The sequence below is a fragment of the Pezoporus flaviventris genome, unplaced genomic scaffold (assembly GCF_033815535.1).
Source record: "Pezoporus flaviventris isolate CSIRO_AGI_PZ_B2104156 unplaced genomic scaffold, CSIRO_AGI_Pfla_v1 ptg000002l, whole genome shotgun sequence".
In the NCBI taxonomy this organism is placed as follows: Eukaryota; Metazoa; Chordata; class Aves; order Psittaciformes; family Psittacidae; genus Pezoporus; species Pezoporus flaviventris.
Genome location: NW_026892550.1, coordinates 49,359,021 through 49,386,078, shown reverse-complemented (window position 1 = coordinate 49,386,078; position 27,058 = coordinate 49,359,021). Strand labels below are relative to the sequence as shown.

The following is a 27,058-nucleotide window of genomic DNA, read 5'->3' as shown; positions in this document are numbered from 1 at the left end:
CATTTATCAATAGAGTATTTTTACAACAATTTTTAACCTCTCCTTTTCAATGGCACTAACATGCTCCTGGGTGTTTGCTGCATGTCGTAGGTAGCAACACAACTCATGTTGCTGAAACCACAGAGCAAGAGGCACATAGTTTTGCATCATATTTATCTGCTGTAACCTTTCTGCCTTGTCTTATCACTCTAATAAAATCATGTGTTTTGCTGGGATGGGAACCCAACACTAGCCTTGCTGTCCAAAGATTTCTATAAGATATGTAATAGTTCCAAAAAAACACATTCAATTTGTTTTAATGCCATGATTTCTTAGTGTAGCACCTTGGTGTGAGGAGTGTCAGTATAATCAAAACTTTAGGGTTAAATTAATGAAATCCCTGATTATATTAATGAATTATTTATGCTTCCTGCAGATTTCTTCTTTCATAATCTTTAGCAAGAGATTAATATCGTATTTGGGCTTAAGAAGTTTTGCTTTTGAGGCAACAACTGATCATAATGGCAAAAACTTTGGATTTCAGTTAGTCTGAGGAAAACAGCACCAGGAGATTTACTTTCCTTCCTGGGCAAGGATTCTCATTATTTTCCTCTGTAACATACCTTACTGATTTGTTGAGGCATATTTTCATTGGATGGTAATTATTTGAAGTGATCAGAGCCCCATATATTCCTTCATTTTTTACTAGTTTTTCTACTTCTTCACATGCTCAACATTGAGTCCAGGCTTTATTTGAAATACAGTGTTGATTATCTTATAAATGTTAATGTGGGTGGTGCTATCTATCCCAGCGCGAGGACAGTCTGAAATCATCTTTCTTTGACAGATTAATTACCCTTCCTCATCTCAGCATAGGTTATATATCACAGCAACGTAGATGGTGTAAATATCAGTGTTTGCAAACTCATTCAAAGGCTGTGGAAGCAAAAATATCACCAGACATTGCTGGGTGAAATGGTGAAAAGCTGAGGATTGCTTCATCAAGAAATGTGAAATGCAAATGTTTTCACCCCAAACGCCCTGTTTCATGTCCGTTAGAGAGAGGCAACTTTGGACATGACACATGGCTAATGCCTCCACTGCCATTCAAAGTTCCCAAAAGCCAAAATTAGGGTGCTTCCCCCTCCCTTCCACCAGGAATTACAGACTCTCTGAAACTCTTACCAAGTTATCCAAACCTCATTTCCCCTTGACTCCTCTACGTAAATGTAGAGGTCGGTGGCATGTTGAAAGAAATGTTTGGGGCCAGCAATTTGATTGTAATTACTCATTTCTGCACAGGACTGCTAAAATCTCTTTCTGAAAACTGCAGAATTCTTTGAATTATGAAGCTTTCTGGACGACCCGTGGCATTCAACTCTGCTTTGCCACAAAACACATAGATCTTGGAAATGTAGTCAATACCAAAAACTGGCTGCTCAGAAAGGGTATTACAGTAGAGCAGCTTTAGGTTTTCTTTAGAAAGAGTTTTCCTTATAAGAGTAGTGTATTAATATATTTGCTATGGTTCCAAAAGCAGTGAATGTATCTATCAAACTGTTTGGCTTCACTTGCAAAAACTCACTAGAGTAGTTTCCAGTGTGTAACAGAGGAAGAACTTTAATTATGCCAAATAGATCCCCAAGATGTGCCAATCAATGATAGCAAGGGAAGGACACAGCACAGGTATTAGGGGAAAAAATCTTCCTGGCGCAGGACTGTGTTTTGGTTCTCTGTGCATTTTATCTTGTCTAGTTCAAATAGCTTTGGAGGAGCCCATTATTTCCCTTTGCATGCCATTGCCTGCGCTAATGGCTTTGTGATTAGTGTGTCTTAACGCTGTTGCATTTAGGTAAACTAGTGCACAACTTATCTCATTGGCTTGGTGACACTTTCTTATAGTGCACTGTCTGCTTCTTCCCTAATGGCTTTCACCTTGCAGTTCCAAAAACTGACAGAAAATACTGTTTTCAGGTGCAAAATGGACAATGGCAATTGGTCATTTATGGAAGAAATGGTCAAAGCAGATGAGCATAAGTGTTTGAGTAGGAATGGACAACTCATTCACAACAGTTTTAACTGTCATGGGGAGTAAAATTACACTAATGGCCAATAAAAGTACAAGCGATGTCTATAACTGTTAACCAGCATGAAATGATCAGCTCCCCGCTCACCATGACTTCCCAGTGCACTGACTGGAACCTGGGGTTTTGACAGGCTTGAGCATCCTGAATATGGTCTGCTTTCTGCTCCACTGGGAAGCTGGTTATCAGTGCAGGTGTTGGTATGGCTATCACAGCTGTTCCCACTGCTCTTTGACAATGTAGGTCCTCCTTGCTGACCCTCTGCTTCATGTGCTCTCCTAGTAACAAATTTGGGGTTTTTAATAGGAATGCTTTGGAGCACAAAGCATGTGAGAACAGCATTTCAGTTTTGCATCTGATCTTAGCAGTTGTATCAGATTGGTAGAAACTCAAAATAACGATCAGTATGGCAAGATACTCTCAGACAAGGTCTTCATCAGCTATATGTGTCAGCTACAGAAATCAGGTAGTTTGAAAGCGTATCCTTCATCCTTGCATATACCATAACTTCAATGAGACTGTACTCCACTTTGGGCTTTTACAACCCATTTTGTGCTCTCCCTTTGGGATATCGTGTGACACTGAACCTTTGTTCTAGGGGTGTGGAAAAGATGACTTTCTCGATGGGAACAGGTTTCCGATGCTCCAGAGGCTCTGAGAGCTTTGTCAGGAGCAGGGTGGCATGGGCGGGTGTGGCTGAAATGGGTGTCTAGGCTAATCTGGGATGTGCTAAAAATAAATACATTATAGTAGACACTGCAGTGACCCTTTCCTGAATTATACAATTAGTCATGGTGCTGGAGATGCATTTGGATCACAAACACAGGGCAGCACTGTGATTTTACTAGCTGCTGCAGCACATTGCAAAGGAGAGCTAGGATTTGACCTGGTCTCAGCTTCCCCTCTGGCTGTTTCATATCTGCCCTACCCAAACGCAGCTTTCCTGGGAAACAAAAATAGGCTTGCAAATAGCATGGTAAGGATAAAGCATTGTAAGCATTACCCACAGAAGAACATAGTTTTCTCTCTGCCTTATGGGTGTGGGTGACTTACACCAACGCTCTTGTTCTTTCCTGTTGCAGGGGAAGGGGCTCTCCTTTCTTTCTTTTTCTACTCAGCAGTGCACAATATGTAAAAAGCTCTTTCTATATAAAACTGCACCCATTAAAGACGTTTTAAAAATTGATTTAGCATGACTAACACAAGGGAGGTGGCAGTTTGTTTTTCATACTATAAAATAACCCTTGGTAACTCCTACCTTTTATCTTACACGTGGATGGACAAATATATCACCATCAAAGGATGACAATCTGGTGGTTTAAACAGCTTTAAAGGGTTTAATTAAAACCTATTAAATAGGTTTAACAGGTTTAAATAAAGAGAAGTGCAGAGCTTGGAGCCGTGGTCCAAGGCAAGCTGGAGTGCTGATGAGCATGCTGAGTGCATTTATTATTTTATGGAGTGCAAACAATGTGCTCATCCCTCTGTAGTACACAGTAATAAAGATACCCAGGAAGCTTCACACAGGAGCAGAAAGTGCACTGAGAAAGCTTGTGATTAAAAGCCCTTGATAGGGAGATGACACTTCTTCTGAGTTAGTAAAGGAAACCATGAAACTGGCTGGTAAGCACCCAAATTTTTATGTCCACACAAGGTGAGAGGCAAAGCATGCTGTGCTTGGGTTGTTTCAGATACTCAATAGAATACACGGCACTCATTCAACCCTTCTCGTTACCGTCTGCTTAGGGGGAGCCCTCAGCAATGTACAGCCATGTTAGCTGAGGCTGGTTCTTGGCAGCTGCTTTCTCAGTATTTCTCTGTGTGGTGGCTCCCCGTGCAGGAGCTCTTTGTGGAGTGGAAACAGCACTGTTTGCCTGGGCAATCAGTAATTCCCAGCAGCTCTGCTAGTGCTTGGTGCTGGGGCACTCTAGCCACACACCTAGGCAAGCAGGAGGAGCACTGGGGCAGTGCTGGCACAAATGCTGCATTTCCCACCTTCTTGTCATTCCCTACTGGAGAAATTGCAGCAGTTGTCTCCCTTTCGTTCCTCTCTTCCACGCTGGCTGTGGGGTGCCTCCAGTGTACCTGGTTTGCATTTCCTCTGCAGAGCCCGAGTCCCACATTGCCCCAATTACTGCTGCCTGTTCTCGGGCCATGCAGGAGCAGCTCTGTCCCTATTTCCCTTTCCAGCTACCGGGCTTTTGCATTTATGCTTTTCCTTTCCTCTCCTGTTTTCAGCTACTTTTTCTTTCTGCAGGGAGGGTACTGTGCCCTTCTGGCCCAGGAGCTTCTCATTCCTGCCTTGGCATCTTCCCCCATGCTCCTGCCTGTGTTTCTTGCTACTCTTTTGTAGAAGGTCACCTGTCCTGTGACACCAGCCTTCAAACCAGGACCAGGAGCTACAGTGGAGAAGTAGAAAGTTGAACTTAAGTTTAAGACCTCAACGCGTAGGATTTATAATAGTATATTTTCAGTTTGCTGCTAAAGAGATGTGACTGAAAGGAAGGTAACAGCTTGACAAATGTGAGATGGTTTCCCACCTCCCTAGGCAGTGGGAGTTATAGGGTTCCAGCTGGTTGGCATCAGGCAGCAAAAATTGTGGCCTCTTCCCCCTGCCTTACAGTTTTTAGCATTGCCTGGAGTATCTGACTCCATCTCACAGGGGTTCAACTTTAACATGACCGGTGTAACTTTGTTCAGGATCCACATAGTCCTTCCAGTTGCTGTTGTAAGATACTCACAATGGAGGAAATCCTGAGGAGGAAAATGGTTTAAGTTGCAGAAGGCTGCATTAAGAACATCTGCAGAAGCACAAAAGCATTGTCTGGCCAGGCTGGAAAAACACTTTGCAGTCCTGACTCGTGAAGATACTGCAGTGGCAGTCATCCAGCATGGGACTGTTATTAGGGATTTGGGTTTTCTTTCACCAAGTGCTGTCACAGAGTGAATTGTTACATGCAGATACTATTAAAAACACATCTGAACGTATGTGTGAGGCATGCCATGCTTTAGCAAGTGAAGTGTTATGAAGGTATGAAGGCTGTGTATTTTTATTTGAGTTTGCTTCAAATTCATGAAGTTTGCAAATGGCTTTGTTTAAGTTAACGTCCCTTACTACACACTGTTATCAGCTCCAGCCATTCACTGAATTACTTCTGAATCTTGATTTAAGATGTAAAACACAAGTCCTTAGGGATTAAATGTACTAGAAAGAGTATTTACTTTCATCAAATTAGTTCTTTAAGGGCTAAATATTTGCAGATTTTTAATATGATGGGGATTTTTTTTTCTGACATTTTTAATTTGTAGATTCTGTATTTGTGAGCTTTGAATAGGAAGAAAGGAATTGATGGTTTCAAACAATACTGTTAAAATTGCTCTTAAACCCAGCGTAATAGTACAACCCAAATGGAAGGTTTTGTGGTCTGGAGGCATCTATGCTTCCTGAAGGAGTTGCTTGCAGTGCTTCCTGGTTTTCTAAATAGTTTGCATAGTATGGGTTAGTAATTTTTACCCAACCCTATGATCACAATTCGGCACTGTCGATTTTTTTGGAGGTTTTATGTCATGATTTCAGTCTTAACAAAATACTTTAGGTGAAATGAGAAGTATTATAGGCACCACTGCTCATAAGATTTATCAAAACATTGTATATGAAGCCCTCTGCTCTTGGAAACATACCTCTCCTGAACCTGCAGATTTCCTAGCAATGTGTTTTTCTTGGTATTAGGTAGCTCTTATTTGTGCAATTATAACGTGGGGGGAGAAAAGCTGCATGTAGTGGAAATAAACTAAAGAAATGCAGGGGGAGGACTGAAATAACAACAGTTACCTAAAATTAATCCCATTCCTTGCTCTGTCCTACTTTATAGCTTTCTGCAGTATTTTTGGAGGGTTGATTCTGCATTGAACACATGCTTCAGACAAAGGCAAATGTTGAGAAATCTGAGATCAGTTGCAAATGCAAACATTGCAGCTTGATAAAAATGGCAGATGCATTTGAGATCTTGACCTGCAAATATCTCTGTTTCTTGCATAACTTCATTAATGCTAGTATGTGCTGCCATAGTGTGATGCAGTTTGTAGTCCTACAGAAAATAAGAACATAGTATTTTTCTCTTTTATCAGCTGGAAAATGGAACACAGGGAGTGTCCATGTGGCAAAATGCATAGAAATACCCAAACTGATCTGAATGGGTCAGATTAAGTCCCAGAAGCTCCATCTAAACTAATTAAACTGTATTTTTCCACATAGACTTTCCAGGAAGGATGGAGTCATCTTTACTCCACAGTTGTAGCCATTTATCTTATTTGTGATTATATAGCCAGGAAAGCTATAAACTGGTGACCTCACACAGTATTTGTGGTAGCACAGTACTGTAGCATGGATGCCACAGATATGCAGGAAGCTGGGCAGATCCTTGGAAAACTGGCTAGCACCATATCATTACAAATCAGCCATAAGCATCCGTTTCAGCTGCTTTAAAGCATCCTCATATGTGACTTGGCAGAATATTACCCTAAAGCTGTGAAGGAGACTGAGCCTGGGTTTCCCAAATGCTGTTTGTAGCACTTTGCCTTGTCCCCCTCGGCTGGAAGTGCGACCTAGGCTTCCACAAAACATTACTGAGGAGGAAAGCCAAGGAGCACATACAGGCTTAGCCTCACCCCCGTAGAAGACCTATTTCTACATCAGGAATTAAACCTTAAGTTTGATCCTTAAATGAATGTATTCAGGTGCACTTGAGCTCTGTTTGAAGGGCTTGAGTAGGGTTTGAGCAGTGACTAAGACTTGTTTTTGCTCTTTGCAAATGGGGGGGGGGGGGGCGTTTGTGCAATGACTGGTTGATGGGAGATGAATTACTCATCTAAACAAACCATTTCTTTTTTTGGGGGTGTGTATGAACCTTTACACAGACATGCACTGCAAAAGAAGAAAAAAAAAGGAAATTGTCTCAAGGTTTAGGGTAGAAGGTCATGAAATGGGAAAGAAAGATGGGTGAGGAGTGAAAACAGAAATAAGAGAAGTGTCAGAGCTACACTGGGCCTGGGGAAAGATCAGATAGGGGAATGAAGAGATGAAGCAGCAATAAATGAAAATGAAAGAGAAAACATAACAGACAACAGAGCTCCAAGATAAGAGCAAACAGGTTGTGTACATTGTCAGGCAGCAGCTATTTATTGGGAAATCTGAGAATATCTATACCAGCTGTTCTCACAAGGACAGCTATAACTTTCTCCAGAAAGGACAAGACATCAGATGAAGTGTACAGTCTTCCCACGGATAATGCTGGAACAACTGTTACAGGAGGCTCTGTCATGGTCGTGGGGGCTGGCAAAATTATCATTTGCTTCCTGGAAAAAGATAGCTAATTATTTCTGATGTTGTGGAAAGACAGAAAGCATGAAAGCAACTTTTGACTTCTCCATGACTTGTGTGTAATTGTAAAGGCCCAGGGTCACACACACGACCATAATATAATATGCAATAAACAAACATAATATAACACTGCCACCTGTAGATTCTGCTTTATAGCTTTGAAACAGGAAATTAATGTGTACAGGTTTCCTCAGGATACCTCTTCAGTAATTGCTACAGCCTTCTGATATTGGTCTGGTTGTGAGTGGGAATATCTTTCATCTTCATCAGGAAACTGGTTAAAACTCTAGCTTCTGTCTGCTATGCCATCAGCTTGACACAGGCTCTGAAAAAACTGTAAAGTTTCTAGTCCAAGTTTCCCTTGTCCGTTGTCTCTAGTTTTATCCTCAGTGGATATAATGAGAAGTTTATTCCTCGGCCTCTGTTGCAGCCCCTCAACTACTTAGGTGCTGTTATCAATCATGCTGCCCATTAATCTTTCCCTCTCTGGGCTAAGCAAATGCAATTTTTGCAATCCTTCCTGAGAGATTTTTCTAGACTTATGATGGTTTTTATGGTTCTCCATTAACACCCTCTTCTGTGCATCCACACCCTTCTCAACACCCTTCCAAAGCTGTGGTCTAACCAGTGGTCATCTGAATGGAGGGATTTTAATATGAACATACGCTCCGGTCTACCTAGTGCAGGGTCAAGTGAAAAGTGTCAAACAGGCCATTTCACTCACTATTTCTGTAATGATAGTTCTTTTCTGTAAAAATTGTTTCTTTCAAAATCAAATACTGATGGCAAATTGGACAGCATTTAAATTCAGTAATTCATGTAACAAAAACAATCACTATATATTTTGAACAATTAAGATTGTTTCTGTTTTGACTTTTTGGCATTCATTTTGCATTAGCTGCTTCATGTGGTATTTTAAACTGAGTGATTTGTATCCTGTAGTGTATAAACAGAACTACTGATGTAGTATCACGTGGTCATTCCTGCCTTTTTTTTTTGGTCTTGATAATAGCAGTAACAGACACCTAATTAATACAAGGTCAAAACCTGCTTATCTTAGTCTTCCCAGTGTAAAGGTAAAGATAATGAGAGGGAAGAAATGGTGAAAAGTCCAAGCCCTCAGACCTTGGAGACCAAAGCCTACATCAAAAGCTGCAGCTTGAGGACAACCGTGGCCATTGGTCAGCCCTGCCTGAATGCAGGGGCCCCTTCTGAGTTTTAGAAAAGAAAGTAAGTGCAGTGAGTGTTTCAGTTTGCTCATTTCAAAATCATGTCTGAAGCCCAGATACAGATGACTGTACTGTTGCTTTAATTTTAGAACAAATGTACCATTTAAATCCAAGACAGAAAAGACAACAAAGGGAAATTCTGTGAAAAAGAAAGAAGGAAAGGAAGAAAGGAAGGAAAGAAGGAAGGAACCCCAAACCAGAAAAGACAACAAAGGGAAATTCTGTGAACAGGAAAGAAAAAAAGGAAGGAAAGGAAGAAAGGAAGGAAAGGAAGGAAGGAACCCCAAACCAGAAACAAAACAAAATCCCAGCAGTTACTCTTTTTTTCAATCTGGCCTTGTGGCCATGGGTCAAATGTTTTTCAAGCTCTTCTTAATTCTTTCTTATTTTTCCCTGCCACATTTATTGTCTTACTGCCTCTGGTCCTTCCTGCCCTTCCTCTCTCATCTTCTTCCTGTATCGTTATCTCACTCACAGTTCCGATTTCTTCTTGTCTTGTTAATCTACTTTTAGACTCTTCTCTTTTTTCTTTTTGGATTTTACCACCACCAGCCCTTTATTCAGCCCAGTGTCACAGCTGAGCACCTTTTAGCTCTATGCATGTTCTCCAGATACAGGGGTGCTACATCACAGGTCTACCTATGCTTTTTTGGCCGAGATTATTGCCAGTAAGCATGACAAGTGGGAGAGGTTTGTGTGTGGATTACTGACTACATTTTGGCTACTCCCACATCAGAGTACATCAAGGTACTCTTGATTCAAAGGGGTCACTGCATCTAAATTTGCCAAAAAACATGCCATTGTAACCTTACTTGGTTGTCTGTCATCTGAGGCTGCAGCCAACCTGACATGAGCAGTAAAATGAACCTTTCTGTCTCTCTCTTTGTCTAGCAAAGGTCTCTAATGATCCAAAGTTCTTGTCTCAATTATTTTTGATCTTTTGCTTTTATCCCCCAAAGGATTCTCCTTAGTCACAAGTCAACACTGCAAATAAGGGCATAATAAGACACTTGCTTCTTTTAATCAATTCCCCACAAATCCCTGCAAGTTTTAAGCATTTTTGCATGTTGCTTTCGGTTTGTTTTCAAAGTATACTTAATTATCCACCATTTCAAGAAAACAATTCATGAAACTACTTTATTCTACTCTGCTAATCCAATTTACCTTAGCGTATCTCTAACCTGTGATAAAATCAGCAAATTGTGACGTAAACTCTCATTATTTTAGTTTTGAGGAAATCTCAGCCTATCAGCATGGTTATTAAATAGAACGCCTTTAAAGGATGAATAATCTGAGTATTGCAATGAGCTTTCCACAAAGTCATGATGAGTTAGGGAAGGAGTGAATTACGGAATGAGTTAATTGACCAGCTAGTGCGTTTAGCTGGTGTTACAGACATGGTAGTTACTGAGAGATGTTATAACAAACCATATGAAATGTAGGCACTGTTGAAAAAACATTCTGGTTTTGTGCTGTGGCCTTGCAGCATGGGGAATTACAGGAGCTTTGTCAGCAGCTTGTAATGAGAAGGAAGAGACAGAAAAATGCTCGTTGTTTAGAAAACAAGATTGCTTTTTGGTCTATTTGGATTAATTTTGTTTTTAAAGTATTTCAGGGGTGGGTTATGAAGCATTATTCTGACTGGGTAACTAAACGGCAAGAAAAAACTGTATTTTAAATACAGAGTGCAAGAGGCTGTGCATAGCCTTCCTGTAGTCATGTGCCCCGGGGAGTAGGGCTGGAGCAACAGCAGGCCCATAGGGAACTGACATCATTTGATATGGGATATGCCCACATCAGACTAGGCCAGCATGTAAGCCATTACAAAGACAGCAGCATACCTAGAAAAGATACCCAGGAAAGAGGGACTCACTGGGAAGGGGCAATTCATCAGCTGTTACCAATTAGGTAACCTAAGAGGGCTGCTAACATCTTACACTGCTTGAATAGGAATTATAAGGGTTCATCTGACTAGACCTTCATACGTGCCTGCAGGGCTCCTATAATTGTATTATGTATTGTTTTTTCCAGGTTAGATCTGTGACTCTGGCAGGCCTCTGGTGGTGCTCGTGAGATGTTAATCGGAGCACAGCATGCTGAGCAAAGGGAACAAAGCTGATTGTTCTGCTCTGTAGCCAAAAAAAAAAGAGAGAATGCCAGCAGATATTACCATGAATGGAGTCACACAAGAATAGTGACATGCTGTCCTGACTCAGTTTTGCAATGTCTGTATTACAGCATGCTAATGCAGCATGACAGGATGTCACGCTGCAAACCTGAAAGCATTAGGGGATTAGTCTGTGCCATTTTGCTCTCCCATTCAGTCATACAGTCGATATCGTGCTTCCCAAATGTGCCCACCCTTGTCTCACAGCAGTGTAAAATCATTAAGAAATGCCACTGTTTCTGATGCAATGTAACTTTTTTACCCCGCAACTTAGTAGAAAGATATGAACACAAGCAATAAAACTGAAAATCTTATTTGAAGCCAAAACTTTTAGTTGAGCTATTGTGTTACAACTTCCCAGCACAGCCAGAAGATATAGAAATTATTTTGCTTTTGGTTTAGGGTGGGGTGGAGGGGTTGTCAGTTTGTTTTGCAATACTGGAGACTTTTGCCTGCTAACTTGACCCAGGATTTTTATGACTGGCATTATTTACTGCAGTAAAATCCCAACAGCTGGAGCACTGCCTTGAGGGCAACTGCAAAAGTCAGTCATTCGTCAGCCTGGTGCTACCCAATCCATGTTCTGTGAATTTTCCTATTTCCCTCATATAAGGATGAGGGTGATGCTGAAAACTGCTCCTGAAGTGCTTGTACTAGCCAAGGAGCCAGTACAGTTTTGTTCCTCCAAGGCAGGAGAAAGGGTGCTTACTCCTGAAGCCAGTTATTTTAGTTAATCTTTCACCCTGAAGACCCAGAGCGGCCATGGCTGTGCTCAAGGAAAGGAACAGCTAGCAAAGAAATCTTTCATTGCCTGCAGGAAAACAACCCACAGTCCAAGGAGAAAGGCCGTAGCAGATGCTCCCCATTACAGCAGTGAGGGCAAAACTAAGAGACTTAGCATACAGCTTGAAAGGCTGCTAGCAAAGTCGTATGATTTGGTTGCTTCTGCTAATAAGCTTTTGAACTTGATTTTCCAAGGAGGTCCTTGCTGCTGTCTGCCTAATATGCCTATGTAGTGCTAAATAGGTCTGGAAGGTTGTGAAAGTAATATGATCATTTCTGTGTTTATTTCAGAAAATGGTATTCAAGCCAGTATTGCCAGTGCAACTGTTTCTGCCTCAGCATCAAAATCTGGTAAGAGTTCAAATTTGCCATTACCTGATATTCTGAAGCTCACATTGCCTTTTTAGCATTCAGCTTTTCCAACTTCTGGGAGAAATTAGATGAATTATTTCCTGTGAATGTAGAGCAACATATTTCCCTAGGCCTCTTATCAAACTCTGTTGAGAAGAAAGGCTTGAGGGATCTTAGTAAGGAGAGGATTAATTTGACCAGGATGCAAAAACGGTTTCAGCCCAAAAAGGCTGAAATTCTGTGAGTTGTTATGGTTTCAAAGAGTAGTCCTAGTGTGATCTAATATAAACAAATTTGTTAAGACTCATAGTTCAAGAGGTTGCTAATTGAGAATAATTTTGGAAACAGCATCATTCAAGGGATATGGCAGGAGGCAGCAGCTGTCATTTGACGGATATAGAGTGATGGAAGAGGACATGGGTTTTGATAGTAAAGAATTACACAATCTATGCCAAGGTTGGGCCTTAGTTGATAGGAGAGAATAAATGCGCATAGAGCTGTCACTTGCAAGAAATCTACTGATAACTTCTTGAAATTATTGATATCAAGATTCACTTTTGGGGGTAAGGGATCAGCACCAGTTTGCTCAGTTTTAAAAGCTGCATTCTCTCCTACTTCTGTTTGTGATTATTTCAACTAGATCAAATTTTATTTAACTAGATTAAAGTCCTAAAACTGTGAAGATTTAACAGAGAAAATACCTGCTTCAGATGGTAAAAATCTGTGATTCTGGTTTATTCTTCAACTTGCACATTCAGTTCTCTTTATTGTGTAGGCTTGTAGTTATGAAAAATCCATATTGAACATATTTCATTCATGTGAGCTAAATATCAACTCCTTTATTAGTTTGAATACTGATCTGCTGCATTAAAAAAGTGATCCATGTGCGAGAAGAAAACTTGGACACAAGAGTTACAGATACTAACGAGATATGCTAATGAGGCTGTTTTCAAGCTGAAAGTACTGCGATGATTATGAGCATATACTTGAAGTAATGGAGGTGAATAAGATGCAGCCAGGTGAAGTATGCATGTTACAGTTATTACAGCAGAAGAATTAGTCTTTTTCAAACTGTGTTGCAGTTCTTTTATGTTTCAAAACCCCTGATGTTAACGTCTGTTTCAAAGACACTTTATAAAGGCTCAACCCCTCACAGTGTATGAGCTCTTTTGATGATTCACTGAAATTTCTCTTGCAGCTTTCCGTCGCAGAAAGGAAAGCAGAATTGTTATTTACGCCTATGAGAAAAGCATCATAAGCCCACTATGAGATTAAAGCACTTTGCGGGTGTGAGGCAAGCTCCCAGGGTGATCCATTCTTTGAGGCACTGCTGTTCTACATGAACAGCCAGCAAACTAAGAGAGGAGGAAAACAGTATAACTTGTGTTTTAAAAGTTCTAGTGTGAACATTGCATTTAGAGGTACTCTAGTCGTATCAGAGAAAACGGCATGTCACGTCATGATTTGCTCCTATTCTTTCATGTATCCCATCCACAGAAAGAGGTAGTAGGATGCACGTTGGGTTGTTGTCAGGGATTTAAACGAGTCTCTGTAGCTGACAGTAGCACTTTGTATTAGATTACAGAATTGAAAGCTGGACTCCTGAAATTATTAGTTATGGGGGGTTTAGCCCAGATTCATTGGCAGCAATTTGGGCAGTCTCTTCCCTTGAACATGTGCCAGGAGCACATAGGTCCTGCAGTATGCTACCCATGCACAGTAAGACAAACTGGTTTAAACCTTGCTATTGTCTTAGTGATGTTTGGGCAACTCTGTTTTCAACTTTCCATACCAGTGGTAGCTGGAAGTGATCCCTGCTGCCTAAGGGAGCCCTTTTCCTCTTCCTTCAGCCTCCAAGTTTCACCCCTCTGGGGGAGAGAGCACCTAACAAAGGGCAACAAGTTCACCTTGTGGAATATCACACATCAGAGAATACTATCAATCTCATCCACAGAGTCCTAAGCTTTGCTTCACACCTCAAAGAAAGTCCTGCCAGTTGCAAATTTTTCCACAGAAATGTGGGTGCAGAGGAAGCTGGTCTGGGAAAGCTGGGCAGAGAAGACTCAGCCAGGGCTTGAGGTGGACAGTCGAGGAAAAATTTGCACAAAGATTAGTAGAGTCTTTTCCCCTTTGTCTCTCTACCTGTGATATATAGCATGTGCTGCTGTGTGTCACTCCTTTCTGCGGAGCTTACATTCCTTCTCCTGTTAAACAGGTATGCAGTAAAGTGTTGGTCAGCAGTCTAGTCCAGCAGCACAGTGAACCCATCCATCCATGCCAAGCTCCTTTCCCCTCACCTCTTCCCTTGGAAGCCATGCCAAACCTTCCCTCTGACAGCAACCGCATGCACTTTGAATCCTTTTTTAAAAAGTGTGGGTAAGAAAGTTCTGGAAGTGCCAGACCTTAAACAGAAATTCACTGCCTTTGTAAGAGAAGGTAGATAGAAGTATGTGATGTTTATTTATGTATGGCAAAATAAATCATTAAAGATGGGAATGCCTTTCTTGCAGTAACCGAAGCTTTAATTGTATCAACTTCACGAGCAACAGCATTTCAAGCACCAGTGCTGACAACAACTGCAATCAGAGCTACAGATGAGTCTATCACAAGCAGTAAGTGAAAATTCTGTGAGCTAATTGTTGATGCTGTTCTAGCATTCATTCAGGAAACAAGCAGCAGGATCTTGTAACTGCATTATCATAGGCTTGTCTTCAGCGGGATAACCCACCTATGGGACACAGAGTGGCTTTCTCTGCAGTGAAGGGAGCCCTGTTCCTGTAGATCTTCAATTTAAATGAAATATATTTTAATAATTTAAAACTAGTCTGCAAGCAAGGCATAGGTGTGTTTTGTGTGTCTGCATATGTATGTATGCAAAAATGAGGAAATAATTTGAATGTCATTCCTTTATTAGGCTCCACACCTTCTACACCTACTGCTACACAACAAATAACACAAGGTACAACAACACAACCACCAGCAGAAGTGACCACTACAGCAGCATATAAAAGTGACAACACAACAAACAGTAAGTGATAATTTCATTGAGCCCTTTCTGATTCATTGTACACTACATCGCTGTAAAACAGTATGGAGCAATAAAAAGAGGTAAAAAAAGAGTAGTTTTGGTTATGGATTTGAAGGTTTGGGAAAGCAGAACTATTCATCCTACCGTATTACTTCTCTTTAAAGAATCTCGCCCTAGAATCTTACACAAAGAATATTATACCTTTGATTTGTAGTGGAAGTGTCCTGAAGCCATCACACAGGATTTTAATCTCCCTGTAATTGAGATGTATTTGGAAGGATTTTAATTTTTTTTTTCTTAGGTGGCTGGGTTGGGTTTTTGTAAGTATTTACTAAAAAATAAGTGATTCCCTGCGAGCAGAGTGGTGTCAGAACAGCCCCCTTTGGGTTTTTTATTTTATATATGTTACAATGCTACAGTTACTTATGTTCTATATTATTATGAGTCACAGTACTGAAAGCAGAGAAGTGATACTAATTACCCTGCATCAATCTTAGGAATATATCTCCATGAATCTTCAGAATAATGTGTGCTGGCCCAGCACATCAGATTGGATTCTAGAAAAGGAAAATTTAAAAATCAAAAAGATCCAGCAAGTAGTTGGATTAATTTAACCAAGTATATTAACATCCAAAATGAGCTCAGTAAACTTAAGATGAAATTCAGTCTCCCTTTATTTTGCCTCTGAACTACACTGAAAATATTTGCTCAAGTCTTTTGCTGAACCACAGTTTAGAAATACTCCATTTGTATACCTAATTGACCCAAAAAATTAAAAGTAATTACCTCAGATATTTAACTCAGCAGTCAGTGATACACCAACGTTCTTGGAATTGATATTTAGAGCATCCTGTACTGTCGCAACTTATTAGAACTTGACTTCTTTTCCTTTGGTTTCCTCACCTAAAATGGGAGTCCTATAAAATGGTTTTCATGCTTTCTTCGTGCATACTTTCCTTTAAAGCCACCCCTCACTGACCTGAGCATGCTAAATTGCCTGGAGAGTAATCAACCTTTCAGTTAGTGGTTACATCTTCTGATGCAGCTTTCCCACTGTGCTTGGTGTAAGGAGTAGTCTGATTATCAGCCTGAAGTCTTTTGGGTTTTGGCTAGCCTTTTAAATGCCAGTTTCAGTGAGTCACAGAATACAGTCTGGCCAATGCACAGGCTGCTGAAGTGATACTGAAGGCCACAGAGAATCTTTTTAAGCCTTCATTTATGACACTCCGAGCCTGTCAAAAGCCTGCAGCGTGGCACATCACATTACAGATGCAGTTCCTAGTCCTTTCAGTTTAGCAGAGGTTCTTTGGCTTGTGGGTACCAGAGTGGCACAGCCACCTGGAACTAAACCTTGTTGACAGGTAGAGCTCGCAGCAGAGGAGGGAAAGCTAACAAGGAAAGGCATGCCTGCCAGTACAGCTTAGCTCCATCCACTGCTCTGCACTGATGCTCCAAAACACTGGTGCTGGAGGTATGATAGTGCTGGGGGTACCGCTAGGCCTGGGTGAAAGGTTTTTCACCAACACGCTTTCTTTCCATTCCTCTTAGGTTCTTTTCCCACCAGCTGGAATTCCCCTAGTTACTTGGGTTATTTGTTTTTAAAATTCCTCATTTAAGCTAAAACCTACACCCCAAACCACCAGAACTTGTGATAAAAATGTTGATAAATGAACACAAAACCAGAGCTAACCTGCTTCTCACTCCCCTTTCTAAAAATTGAAAATTAAAGAAGACATTGGAATTGTATTTTCTTTCAATGCTAAGTAGTATTTGGAAAAACTGTGTATGTGAGAACCAATTTTAGTGGGTTTTAAGGCAAAGGCCTGGTCTACCTTTCAAGAAAGTCATAGCCTTGGTTTCAGCCCAAACAAGTGGGACAGGGCACAAGGTAGTGGTTTGGGAACAGGCACGGTGCAGGGGCTGTGTAGATACGGGGTTAGTCCTTGCAAAAAACCCATAGACCCCTCAACCCCTCTGGCTGCTGGCTACAGCCATATCTGTTTCTAACCCATGTATTGGCATGGCAAGCTGCCATTGCCTTCACTGCATCCTCCTAGTCCCTGCCTGTGTCCCCAGCGGTAGCACAGGGCTTGGGAGAGTTGCATTTCCCTGAATCAAGCACAGGCACAGCAAGATTTCTGCTCTCCAAAATGGACAGGAGATGAAGGTTGTCTACTCTCTTTTTCACTAGCACTCACTTCTCCCCCTTTTGGGGCTGGCCATATGGGACTGAGGCAGAAATTGGTGGTGCCTTTATGACACTTCAAAATTTACTTCACTACACCTGATTTTCAATGAAAAGCCAGCAACTCTGTTTTGCAATGGAGGTAACCGCTTTCTCTGCTTCAGTCCCTGCTAAAAGCTTCAGTAAATGATTGCATTCACACAGCAGAGATTTGACAGGGCTTCCTGTCTCTGCTGCAATTTCTGTGGCTGCTGTCACCTTTTATTATAGATTCAGGAAAAGCCCCCAGTGCTCCATACGCTGTGAAATCATGCCAATGACTTTGTCTTTTTTTCTGTTTTAAATCCTCAGTATTCTTTTCCTCTGCAGGCAATAAGTACGATCTCTTCCTTTTTGCCCTCCTGCCCTGTATATTATATTGGAAGATAAGCAATAAAACTTGTCTCTTTAACCTCCTAATTTATTAATAAAGGGGTCAAATCCAGGAGTTCACATTTAGTTAGAAGGTGAGCTCACTTGTGCAGTTCAGGTCCCAAAACAAGAATTTATATGGTGCCACACTACCGCAAGTTTCATCTGCAATCAGGATTTCATATCCTGGGAGACTTAAGAGTTATCAATGAGAATACAAAATGAAATGCAACAAAAATTATGTTCTTCCTCCCTTCGATATGGAGCAAGCATTTTATGCAAGGTCAGTGCTCAAGGTATTAAATTACAAGTAAGAGTGGATTTTTGGCTGTTGTGTTTCTGATTTATATCATGCCACTCTCCTGGATGATGATACATCATGGTGCAATGAAATATTAAATATTAAGAAGTGGGAAAAGGAAAGAGTGGAAAAGATACTTTTTTCTCTTTTCATCAAACTACAGGTAATTACTTCAGTAAAACTACCACATGAGTGTTATGGTAACGTGTATTGCTCTCAGGTCATTGCCACATGCTATATGAGTATAGCTGGCTGCTGAAACATGTTAGGCAGAAAAATGTTTTAAAACAAATGTTTTTAAATACTTGGGGGTTTTTGCTTACCAGAAAATGTAAAGCTGGCAGACAGCAGATGCACTCAGTCATGGGCTGAAATCTGCTTGGTTACCTCCCTAGCCACTTTTTGTTCCTTCGAATGGACGGGAAGTTGCATTGGGTTTGCTACACTGGGTTTTTTCAAAGCTTTCATGAATGCGCTCGTTAATGCAAATGGTTTCTCAGGTTACTGATTACAGGGGTGAGACCTATATATTTGGTTATGCTAAAGATAGGAGCTCAAGGGAGAAAGTTTAGTCTTCCATCAACAAAGCACTCATGCTGGTATTGTAATGTGGTTTGGGTGCAGTTCCTTCTTCCATGCAAAGGTGTTCCCTTGATTCATTCATTGGCCAAGTAAGGTCTAAACGCATGTACAGATGTGAATATCCTTTGCAATGCATAGACTATATGCAGAGTATTTGCCACTTACTTGAAGCATCTTGTGGTGTTTAAGTTCATTAGGTAACAGTCTGCTGTAAAGCAAATTTAAAGTACTGTTGGGAAATGCCAAAATATATGTGTATTGTGTGTATGCTAAGTAGAAAATCATGCTAAGATCAAGTGAGGGTGTGTGGAATTACAGATGGTTAAAGAAAATAAAGGGTTTTCAGAGCACAAAATGTAAGGAAATACCTGAGATTCAGGCAGCAGCTTTGAGAGCAGTTTCAGACTCGCTGTTGTTGATTATCCCTTTGACAAATACATGTTAACACACTGTCATTTATCCTATCAAAATATCAGCAGGGAGAGCTGCATCACCACCAGGGAGTTCTGCCGCTGCGGCAATCATCCCCATTTGGACAGCTCTTTTACAATCTTTACTGCTTTACCATTTTTATTCATAATCAGCTGTTGACAACAAACCCATTAACCGATGATGCGAGTGCTTTTCGGCAGCAGCAGCAGCAGCCGCCCTTCTCCACTGGACTGCTTTTCTGTGAGCCCAGGCCTCCCCCTGCCAGGCAGGCAAAAATCTCTGCTGCAGCTGGCTGAGCTAAGCGTGATGAATTACTGCAGCGATGTGTCGGTGGGGATGGCAGAACTGAGTCACTGTGTGCCCGCACAGAGTCCCCCGCCTGCTCCCGCGCAGAGCATGGGTACCACAGCAAGGACTTGCACTGTCTCCTCCTGCTGAGATCAAATTAAGCCTTGCATAGATATGAGTTATGGGATTTATCGGAAAAGTAGATTTCTAGCAGGCATACTGCTCTGTCAGCGCTGCCATTGCATACGTGAGGAATGGCTGGATATGGATGCTTCTGTTCCCATAGGCTTTTGGCACAGAATCCAACCTCCTAAGTGTGTTGATGGTAGATTCTGTGCTGTGTATTAGGCGTAAGGCTTGGAAGCTGCTTAAAAGCCACAAGTCAACAGAGAACTGGGTTGCTAGGATTTAATCTTAGGGTAGTACAGTGGAATTAAGGTTGTGTTTTTCATCTTGGAAATGTGCAAAACTGGCATGCAGCCTTTTACACCTCTACTTCACCCCTCAACACCGAGGCGCAGAGCCTGTTCTGCAGTCTACTGAAATAAATGCATCAACCTTCACATTGAGCTCTAGGTAAAGGTGTGAGTCATACCTGGTGCTATCTGAGTAGCAGGAAGAATCTCACCCAGGCTGAATTAAAAACAAAAAAAAGGAAATGCTAGCATTCCTCCCTTCTCAATCCCCTGCCGAGGCATACCCAGCATACAGCCCGTGTTCCCAAGAACAGTCTGTTCTCACAGCTCCCAAACACAAGAGGAGCACCCAGGGCTGGGCTGCTGCCAGGACTGATAGGACGCCTAGAACGTGTGATCCCCATGGGAAAACAGCTCTCCGTGGGGTTACAAGGCAACTGGCTGCCTCCCTCCTCATCTCTCCCACACACCGATTGTTTTGCAGTGTTCACAAAGCATATTTGTGTTCAAATGTCTCTGCACATGAAGGCGTTCAGTTAGTCTGCCTTACTTTTCATTCTCCCATGCAAGCTTTTACTAATTTCTGATAGGAGAGCCACAAGATGCTTGCTGTTGTTGTTGTTACAAGCACATGCATCCTAAAGGGAGAGGGAGGTTCTTTAGGTTTTTTGCTTTTCTTTTAATTGATCTGAGATTAAAATTGAAACATTTTTAAACATTTAAAATATGAGTCTGCATCAACCATAGTAAGAAACAAAAGTGGAAGAAGTTTGCTTTTAAAGATTCACTCAAGACTTCTATGACAAGAATGCAATTCTTGGATCCTTGCATTATACCATAGTAAAAAAATGAGGTAGAGGAGCTTTTTCACTCTACCTCATTAGTCTCTAGTGAAAATTGGAGTTGCATATTGAAGAGGTACAATGCTGAGGTTTCTAGAGGGAGCTGACAGTGAAATTATGCTTTTCATCACTAGAATTCCAATGAAAAGTTTAGGCATTTAAGTTTGTTCTGCATAATTTTTGGTGTGGTTTCCTTCCATGCCTCAGCCTTCAAAGATACCATCCCTGGCTGTCCAGCTCCTCTCAGTTCCCAGTGTTGTATGAATCCCCTGACTCCGGTGACTTCAGCTCACTCTTTCTTGGCTCATTGATTTTTTGAAGCTTGCCTTTCCAAGGTATTGCACTTTATTAACAAGAGAGGAAGTGAAAGGCCAAGTTAAAGGCGTGTGGCGGTAGAAAAGGAAGCTTGGGCACCGAGAGTTTTTCCCCCTGGAAAAAAAAGGGTTCTTTGAAGGGCCAAACTGGTAATCAGTTTCTGAATAAAGTGTGCAATGATGCGTCCCTCAAGATTCAGATGTTGCATGTGCATGATGTTGCACCCATTGCACTAAAGCATGTCTTGAAGTTGTTCTAGTTCTAGTGTTTGAAATTCATATGAAGAGGCACTGAAAACACTTTACAGCTCAGTCACATCTCTGATTTATACCAGAAAGGAAGTATAAGGTTACTCTTGGGCACCCCTATGTTTTATTCATTATGCACTGTCTGTTATGCTGAGGTTTGAGCATAGACATAGGCATTATCACTGTACTGGAACAGCTTACATTCTTTCTTGTTGTCATTTGACGACCTTCAGTTCCCTGGGCTCAATCTTGGACTCACCTTGGGCTGGAAATCTTGTGACAAAGGTGGCCTTGATCCTCTATTGTCTGTGTGACAGCAGAATTAAGACACTTTAATTTCTCACACATTAATATTCAGGGATGTATTATTTCCTAGGCCTTAACAGCACCGAACAAAGTAATTAACTCTGCACTTAATTACAAACCTTAAAACTTTTTACACTACCACATTATGCGACAGTTATGGCTGAAGCTTACTTTTTATTTATTTTGTTTAAAATGAAGGTGAACGATAGAGGAAAGTAAGCAACTTCTCTCTTCTGCTCATATTGCTTTTGGTGCAATACTGTCTAGTCATTCAGTGCTTCCAAGTCAGAGCTCTAGGTTGTCTTCTGCACAGGTGTGAGGCTCTTTCTGATGCTAGGATGTAGTTTAAAGATGACCCAACTATGCCAGTAGTAACAACCCCATACCCATAGGAATGGTTCGTCACTTGACAAGCAGTTACCAGAAGCTGTAGTGCTTTCTGACCTGAAGTCTCTTTTATGATGGTGCCAGTTTTTGTCTGAGGGATGGTCCAGGATTTAACCCAATGCTTATAGAAGTGTATCTTGCCTGAATATCTGTCTCATTTCCAGCAACACAAGCAAATGGAACACAGTTGGCACAAAATGAGAGTTCAGATGCTTCATCCACTAAGGGATGGTCTTCTTCATCCACTGAGGGATGGTCCTTTTCATCTACAATCTCTCTACAAAAAAACGCTTCTGCTCCTGGAACCTCAGGTAAGTCTTGAAAACATGCACTCTATTTTCCTATGCAAGCAGTTAAAAAGATGAAAATCATTTTGAATCTTTTCTTCATGTGCTGTGCATTGTCCTGGAATGAGGGCCACCTCTTTGTTAATGAAGGGTACACTGTGGCTATCTCATCTAGCTATGAAATTATGATGAGTGATGGGCGAACTTCAAAACATTCAGTTGGGATACTCAGTGTCATTACAGGAGGATATGAATTACTAAAGGTAATAGCGATCTTTATATATGCTGTATGTGGTCACTGTGTAGCACTGCCAGAGGAGGTCATTAAGATAAATTCTCTGGCTGCAAAACAAAGGAGACAAAGGAAAAAACAGCTATAATTTTTACAATTGTTAATAAATCTGGAGGGCAAGTTAATGCATATTACCAACTAAATGACATTGTTCAAAGTACAACATGGTCACATGCAAGGTCAAAAAGATATTAATCTTTCCCAACTCCAGTCTTGTTACATTGTTTTTCTGGGGGCGTGTTGATGTATTTGTCCACTAAACAACACAGTGTAGATGCCAGGTTATAAGAGTGATCATTTATTAATCTTCTAGCTGGCTTAACTTTCCCAGATTTTGAAGAACCACTTATTCAGGTTTTCTTAAGGTCTCTTGGGTCTTCACTCAATATTTACTTTCAGCTACATGTGTATAAATCCAATGAGGACACTCACTTTGTTTGCATATCCCAATTATTATTCATGTTTAACATCCCCCAAGGGGTACAAGCCTTTTTACAACCTCTGAATTGTGTTTGTGGGAGATAAGCGTGCACATGTACTGTGATTTTTAACTCATAGAGGATAGGACTGGATATAAAAATGGAGTAACGTCATATTCCCAGTATGCATTAAAGCACTTGGAAACATGCAAAAAGATATTATAATAGTAAACATTTTAAGGAAGTTGAATGTGTATTTTTTAATGTTTAATCCAAGGTCAATGATTTAGAGAGGATTCTTCACAATTATTTCAGTAAGCCTATGCCCCATAATGCATATATTGTGAGCTGTAGTGATTATCCCGCTAGGTTTTGTGTCTTTTGGCAGACGCGCATGGTATGGAAACCTTATCATCGGTACACTGTGATAAAAGCAGTAAATTACAGTGTTTTTAATTAAAGGCTCTCTCACACAGGTAAATCTTCCAGGTTAAAATGAAATTGTAATGCATACCTGGGTATGGATCACACATATTGAATTACCTTTTACATTGTTTGCATAATTACAGTTTACATTTAAAATTTGCCCAGAAAATTTCACAACTTTCCTTGGGTCTGTTTGTGGAAGTCATTATCTTACCCAGCTCACCTTGCTGTAAAACCACTAAATCTTGAGCTCAGGAACTGCCCAAGATTCTTGGCTGAGAAAGGCCCATCTATCCGGGGGGGGATCAGTCATAGACAGCACTCTGAGTTCCCATAAAACTGCCATTTCAAAATCACTTTCTCCTGCACCAGGATTTCCACATTTACACTTTCCTATCTCCTCACCAGCTCTTCGCTTCTTTCTTGCAGCTTAAATATGCAAGAAATTCCATTACTCACCCTGATGAGTTTGGTAACTTATCCCAAATGGGTGCACATTTAGACCACCCTTGCTCCCTTATTCTCTGTATACATTAAAAACTTTAAGAAAAATATGTTATGATTCCCTCTAAACAGATTTATTCCCCTATGTGAAGTCACTCGGGGCCAAGGGAAGCCATATGCTGTGCTGTACCCTAATAACTTTTAAAGCAATGCAAGCATGAAGCCAGTTGTTTCATCCTGTGCTGAGATTAGAAGAAATGCTGACTCTGTCACAGCCATTAGATTATTTCTTCCCAGCTCTTTGGAATTTCATTCAGAGCCTTATATAGGAGCTGAACGCCTTGTGTTCACTAGTGCAGAGGCTGGTAGCCTCAGTGGGGCTGGTGCTGCAGCCCATAAGGGATAGAAGAGCTTGCAAGCCAAAGGCACCCAAGCCACAGCTTCTGCACAGCAGCTCAGGGGAAGACAAATTAATGTGATATTGGTCCAAAATGGAGTGTTTTTATTTGATATGCTCAACCAAAATAATCCAGCTGGCTAGCCTCAATGCAAAAGAATATATATAGTTTAGAGACCATTTTACATTTTTTTTTAAAAATGCCATTTTGCTGAGAAGGTCCTTTGTCGCTGCAGAAATAAAGCACATTTTGAAGAGAAATTTCCAATCAGCCGTATCAAAAGATCAGGGTGTGGGAGGAGTGCCACAGAAAGCTGGAGAGGGACTGAAATGAGTGGGGGAGCCTAGCAAACAACTTGGAGAAACATCAGAGAACACTATTGCTTGCTGTATTAAAGAAGATTGAAATCACCAGCCACGGAGGAGGGACTGCGTAGTGTTCACCAAAGCTAGAGAAGGCAATAGGGATTGTTTGCAGCAAAGAGAGCAACCTGCATGCTTGCCGTTGACACATACATTTCTCTAACTTTGGCTGTCATGTGTAATATACCTCCTACTCATGCTCCACCTCCACAGAGGCTTGCTTGCTAATATTAATTTTGTCCTTTTGTTCAATTAACAAAAACTTGGAGATGTAATGGATCAGCCAGGGTCTAAATACATCCAAGGCACTGCAAGTGTTGTAGTATTTTTTCTGTGACCTAAAAACAACAAAAGCCTTAGAGCTGAAGTTCACCCAGCAGGGTGGTAAGATCAAATGATCTATTATAATAAACTGTCAGATGAATCAACCTGCTGCATCTATTGATATCTTTATTGCACTCCTCCAATTATAAATCCTACTCACTTCATTCGCGGGATGCAGTTCCCTCAGAAAAATACTTATGAGTAAGACAAGGAGGGTTTGACTCTTTCTGTAAGCAAACTGTGTAGGAACTCTGGATAATGATATTAGGTAAAAAAAATCCCACTGTATCTTCAGCTTCTTCACAAAGAGACCTACACAAAAATCGAAGTGCCTGGGAGATGGAAAATACAACAAAGCCTCAGATAATGCACTCACTCTATAGCATGGTCAGGGCAAGGAGGGGTTTTTTAAAGTTCTTAATTTTGCTTTGATTGCTTTAATTTATACTGTGGTATCCCCTTCTGAGTAATCAGCCAAATTTATTAGTTTGTTTTGCCAGTGAACACAGTTTCATGTGGCTGCCTTCCAGAAACAGAAGCAGCAAACTGCGGGGTATCCAAGCTGCTTAGGTTGCGGTCATTGGAGAACAGAGTGGGGAGAGGTTAGCTATTGGTCTTTTTCTCCATCTGTCAAGCTTCTAACTAGTGCTGAACTGGCTCAGGCAGGTAGTTTCAAATCAAACCACTGTCACGTGCCAAATTTGTTATCCTTGTCCTCCTTATTGCACATTGAGGACTCAGCACAGCCAGTGTTGCACACCTCACTTCTCATGATGAATCTGGAAATCTTCCCAGATTGAATATGCAGAGCATCTGCCCCCTAACTCACAGCCCTAGAGGGTGCAATAAGCTCTGAACAGGCAGTTACAACAACTATGGTAGCTATGTTAGTAAGCAAAATGCTGCCTTTCCTTCTGTCCTTCTCTTTCTATAGAACAGCAGCATGTGACCATACCAGCAGAAGGGGCACTGGATGGTTATTTAGAAAATGCAAACTGAAAGCACCTGCTGAACTGCTCTGATAAGCACAGCTTTGTTTGTGTGGCAGGGCTGAGCAATCTCTGAACAGAGGGTGAGCTGGCGTTTTGCTTGCATACTGGAGGTGCGAGAGAGAGAGAAGGGCAGGAGATTTTTCCTGTTTAATTTTTCATGCTCTAGCAGGATCTGGGTGAGATGTCTTTGGGAAAGATGCTTGTAGTGCTAGTGCTTGTAGATGTGTGCTGTCTTTAAAGAATAACATGTTTTTTATCTGGGATCATCGCTGCTGTCTGGTTTTATTGCAGTGCTGAGGTCTGGCTAGGATAGCAGTGTGGTTTCGGTTGTGCCTGCAGATAGGGAACTGCAGATCACCCGACCCTTCCTGTTCACAGAGCCTACTGTTACCCGCATACAGCTTTGACCAACCTTAATTCTTTGGGATAGACTTCAGTATCATCTTGGGCTCAACATGCTCTTTCTATTCATTTATTTTCCCTAATCTGAGCCAGGGCGGTTCACTTTGTTTGCATGAGTGAAGTTAAGGGTGAATGTATAATTATGTTACAATCTTGAGGGGTGAGGAGCTCTTGGGTAAGCTCAGATTCCATCAGACCCAGGAGACAAGGTCTGAAGTTTCATAGAGGAGTGACCTATTTGTAAGACTTGACAAGGTCTTCTGTCTTTCTCCAAGAATATGCACACACAGGACTTTATAGTTTGCCAGTTCAGCCGTTGTGGTGTGACCTCATGGTACTTTTTGCCATGGGATCCCACTCCTTATAGGCTTAAGGAATGGCAGTATTTGAGTGACAAGCAATTATATCATATTTGGATGTTTCCTTAATGCCAGCCATGTGTCCTGCTGCATTCTGTACTGTGCGTCATTACAAACCTCCTTTGACAGGCGAGTTATTAATTTCCCAAAAGCTTTTCTTTGGCCCTTGTTGTTAATGTTACTCAAATATGCTATAAACAATGCTTAATGAATCATTACAGAGATCCTCTCTGCACAAGGTGACATTGCTTTTTGCAGATGGATTGATGACATGATAAAAAGCTTAGGAAAAATGTTTGCTCTGGATCTTAGGAAGCCAGGGTAAGATAGCTGTATACCTTCAGAGTACTTAGCATTACTCATATTTAGTATGCTCAAGCAGAGCTCTTACTGCTGACTTTTGAGTACTTGGGTTTTTAATCTGAATGTGCTTTTCATGCAGGTTTGTGATTACAATGCGGTTAAAGCTCTGTCCCATATATCATTCGTAAAAGTGGTTATTTGCACCCTGGTGGCTCAAGTGATCTATGTTTTTAATTGGGTATAGAGAGGATGAAAAACAAGAGCAGCCATTCTGGTCTTCGAAGAGTACATTAACAGCAGCAGAATGATGTGTTTCATTTGTAGAACAGCTCCAGT

At 41.1% G+C, this 27,058-nt stretch overlaps 2 protein-coding genes across 5 annotated transcripts in view; both read left to right on the top strand.

Moving 5' to 3' along the window:
• TRMT10A (tRNA methyltransferase 10A) overlaps positions 1-27,058 on the top strand; it is a 296,095-nt gene that overhangs the window by 38,665 nt on the left and 230,372 nt on the right. The window lies entirely within an intron of this gene.
• Positions 1-27,058, top strand: part of EMCN (endomucin) — a 55,974-nt gene that overhangs the window by 5,511 nt on the left and 23,405 nt on the right. For all 4 annotated transcript variants that reach the window (XR_009747593.1, XM_061477776.1, XM_061477769.1 and 1 more), the window contains exons 2-5: positions 11,914-11,973; positions 14,484-14,585; positions 14,888-15,001; positions 21,879-22,025. Coding sequence is in view for 3 of the 4 variants with exons in the window: in XM_061477776.1 (XP_061333760.1) it covers positions 11,914-11,973; positions 14,484-14,585; positions 14,888-15,001; positions 21,879-22,025 (423 nt within the window). In the remaining variant the exon portion in view is untranslated. The remainder of the gene's footprint in view (positions 1-11,913; positions 11,974-14,483; positions 14,586-14,887; positions 15,002-21,878; positions 22,026-27,058) is intronic.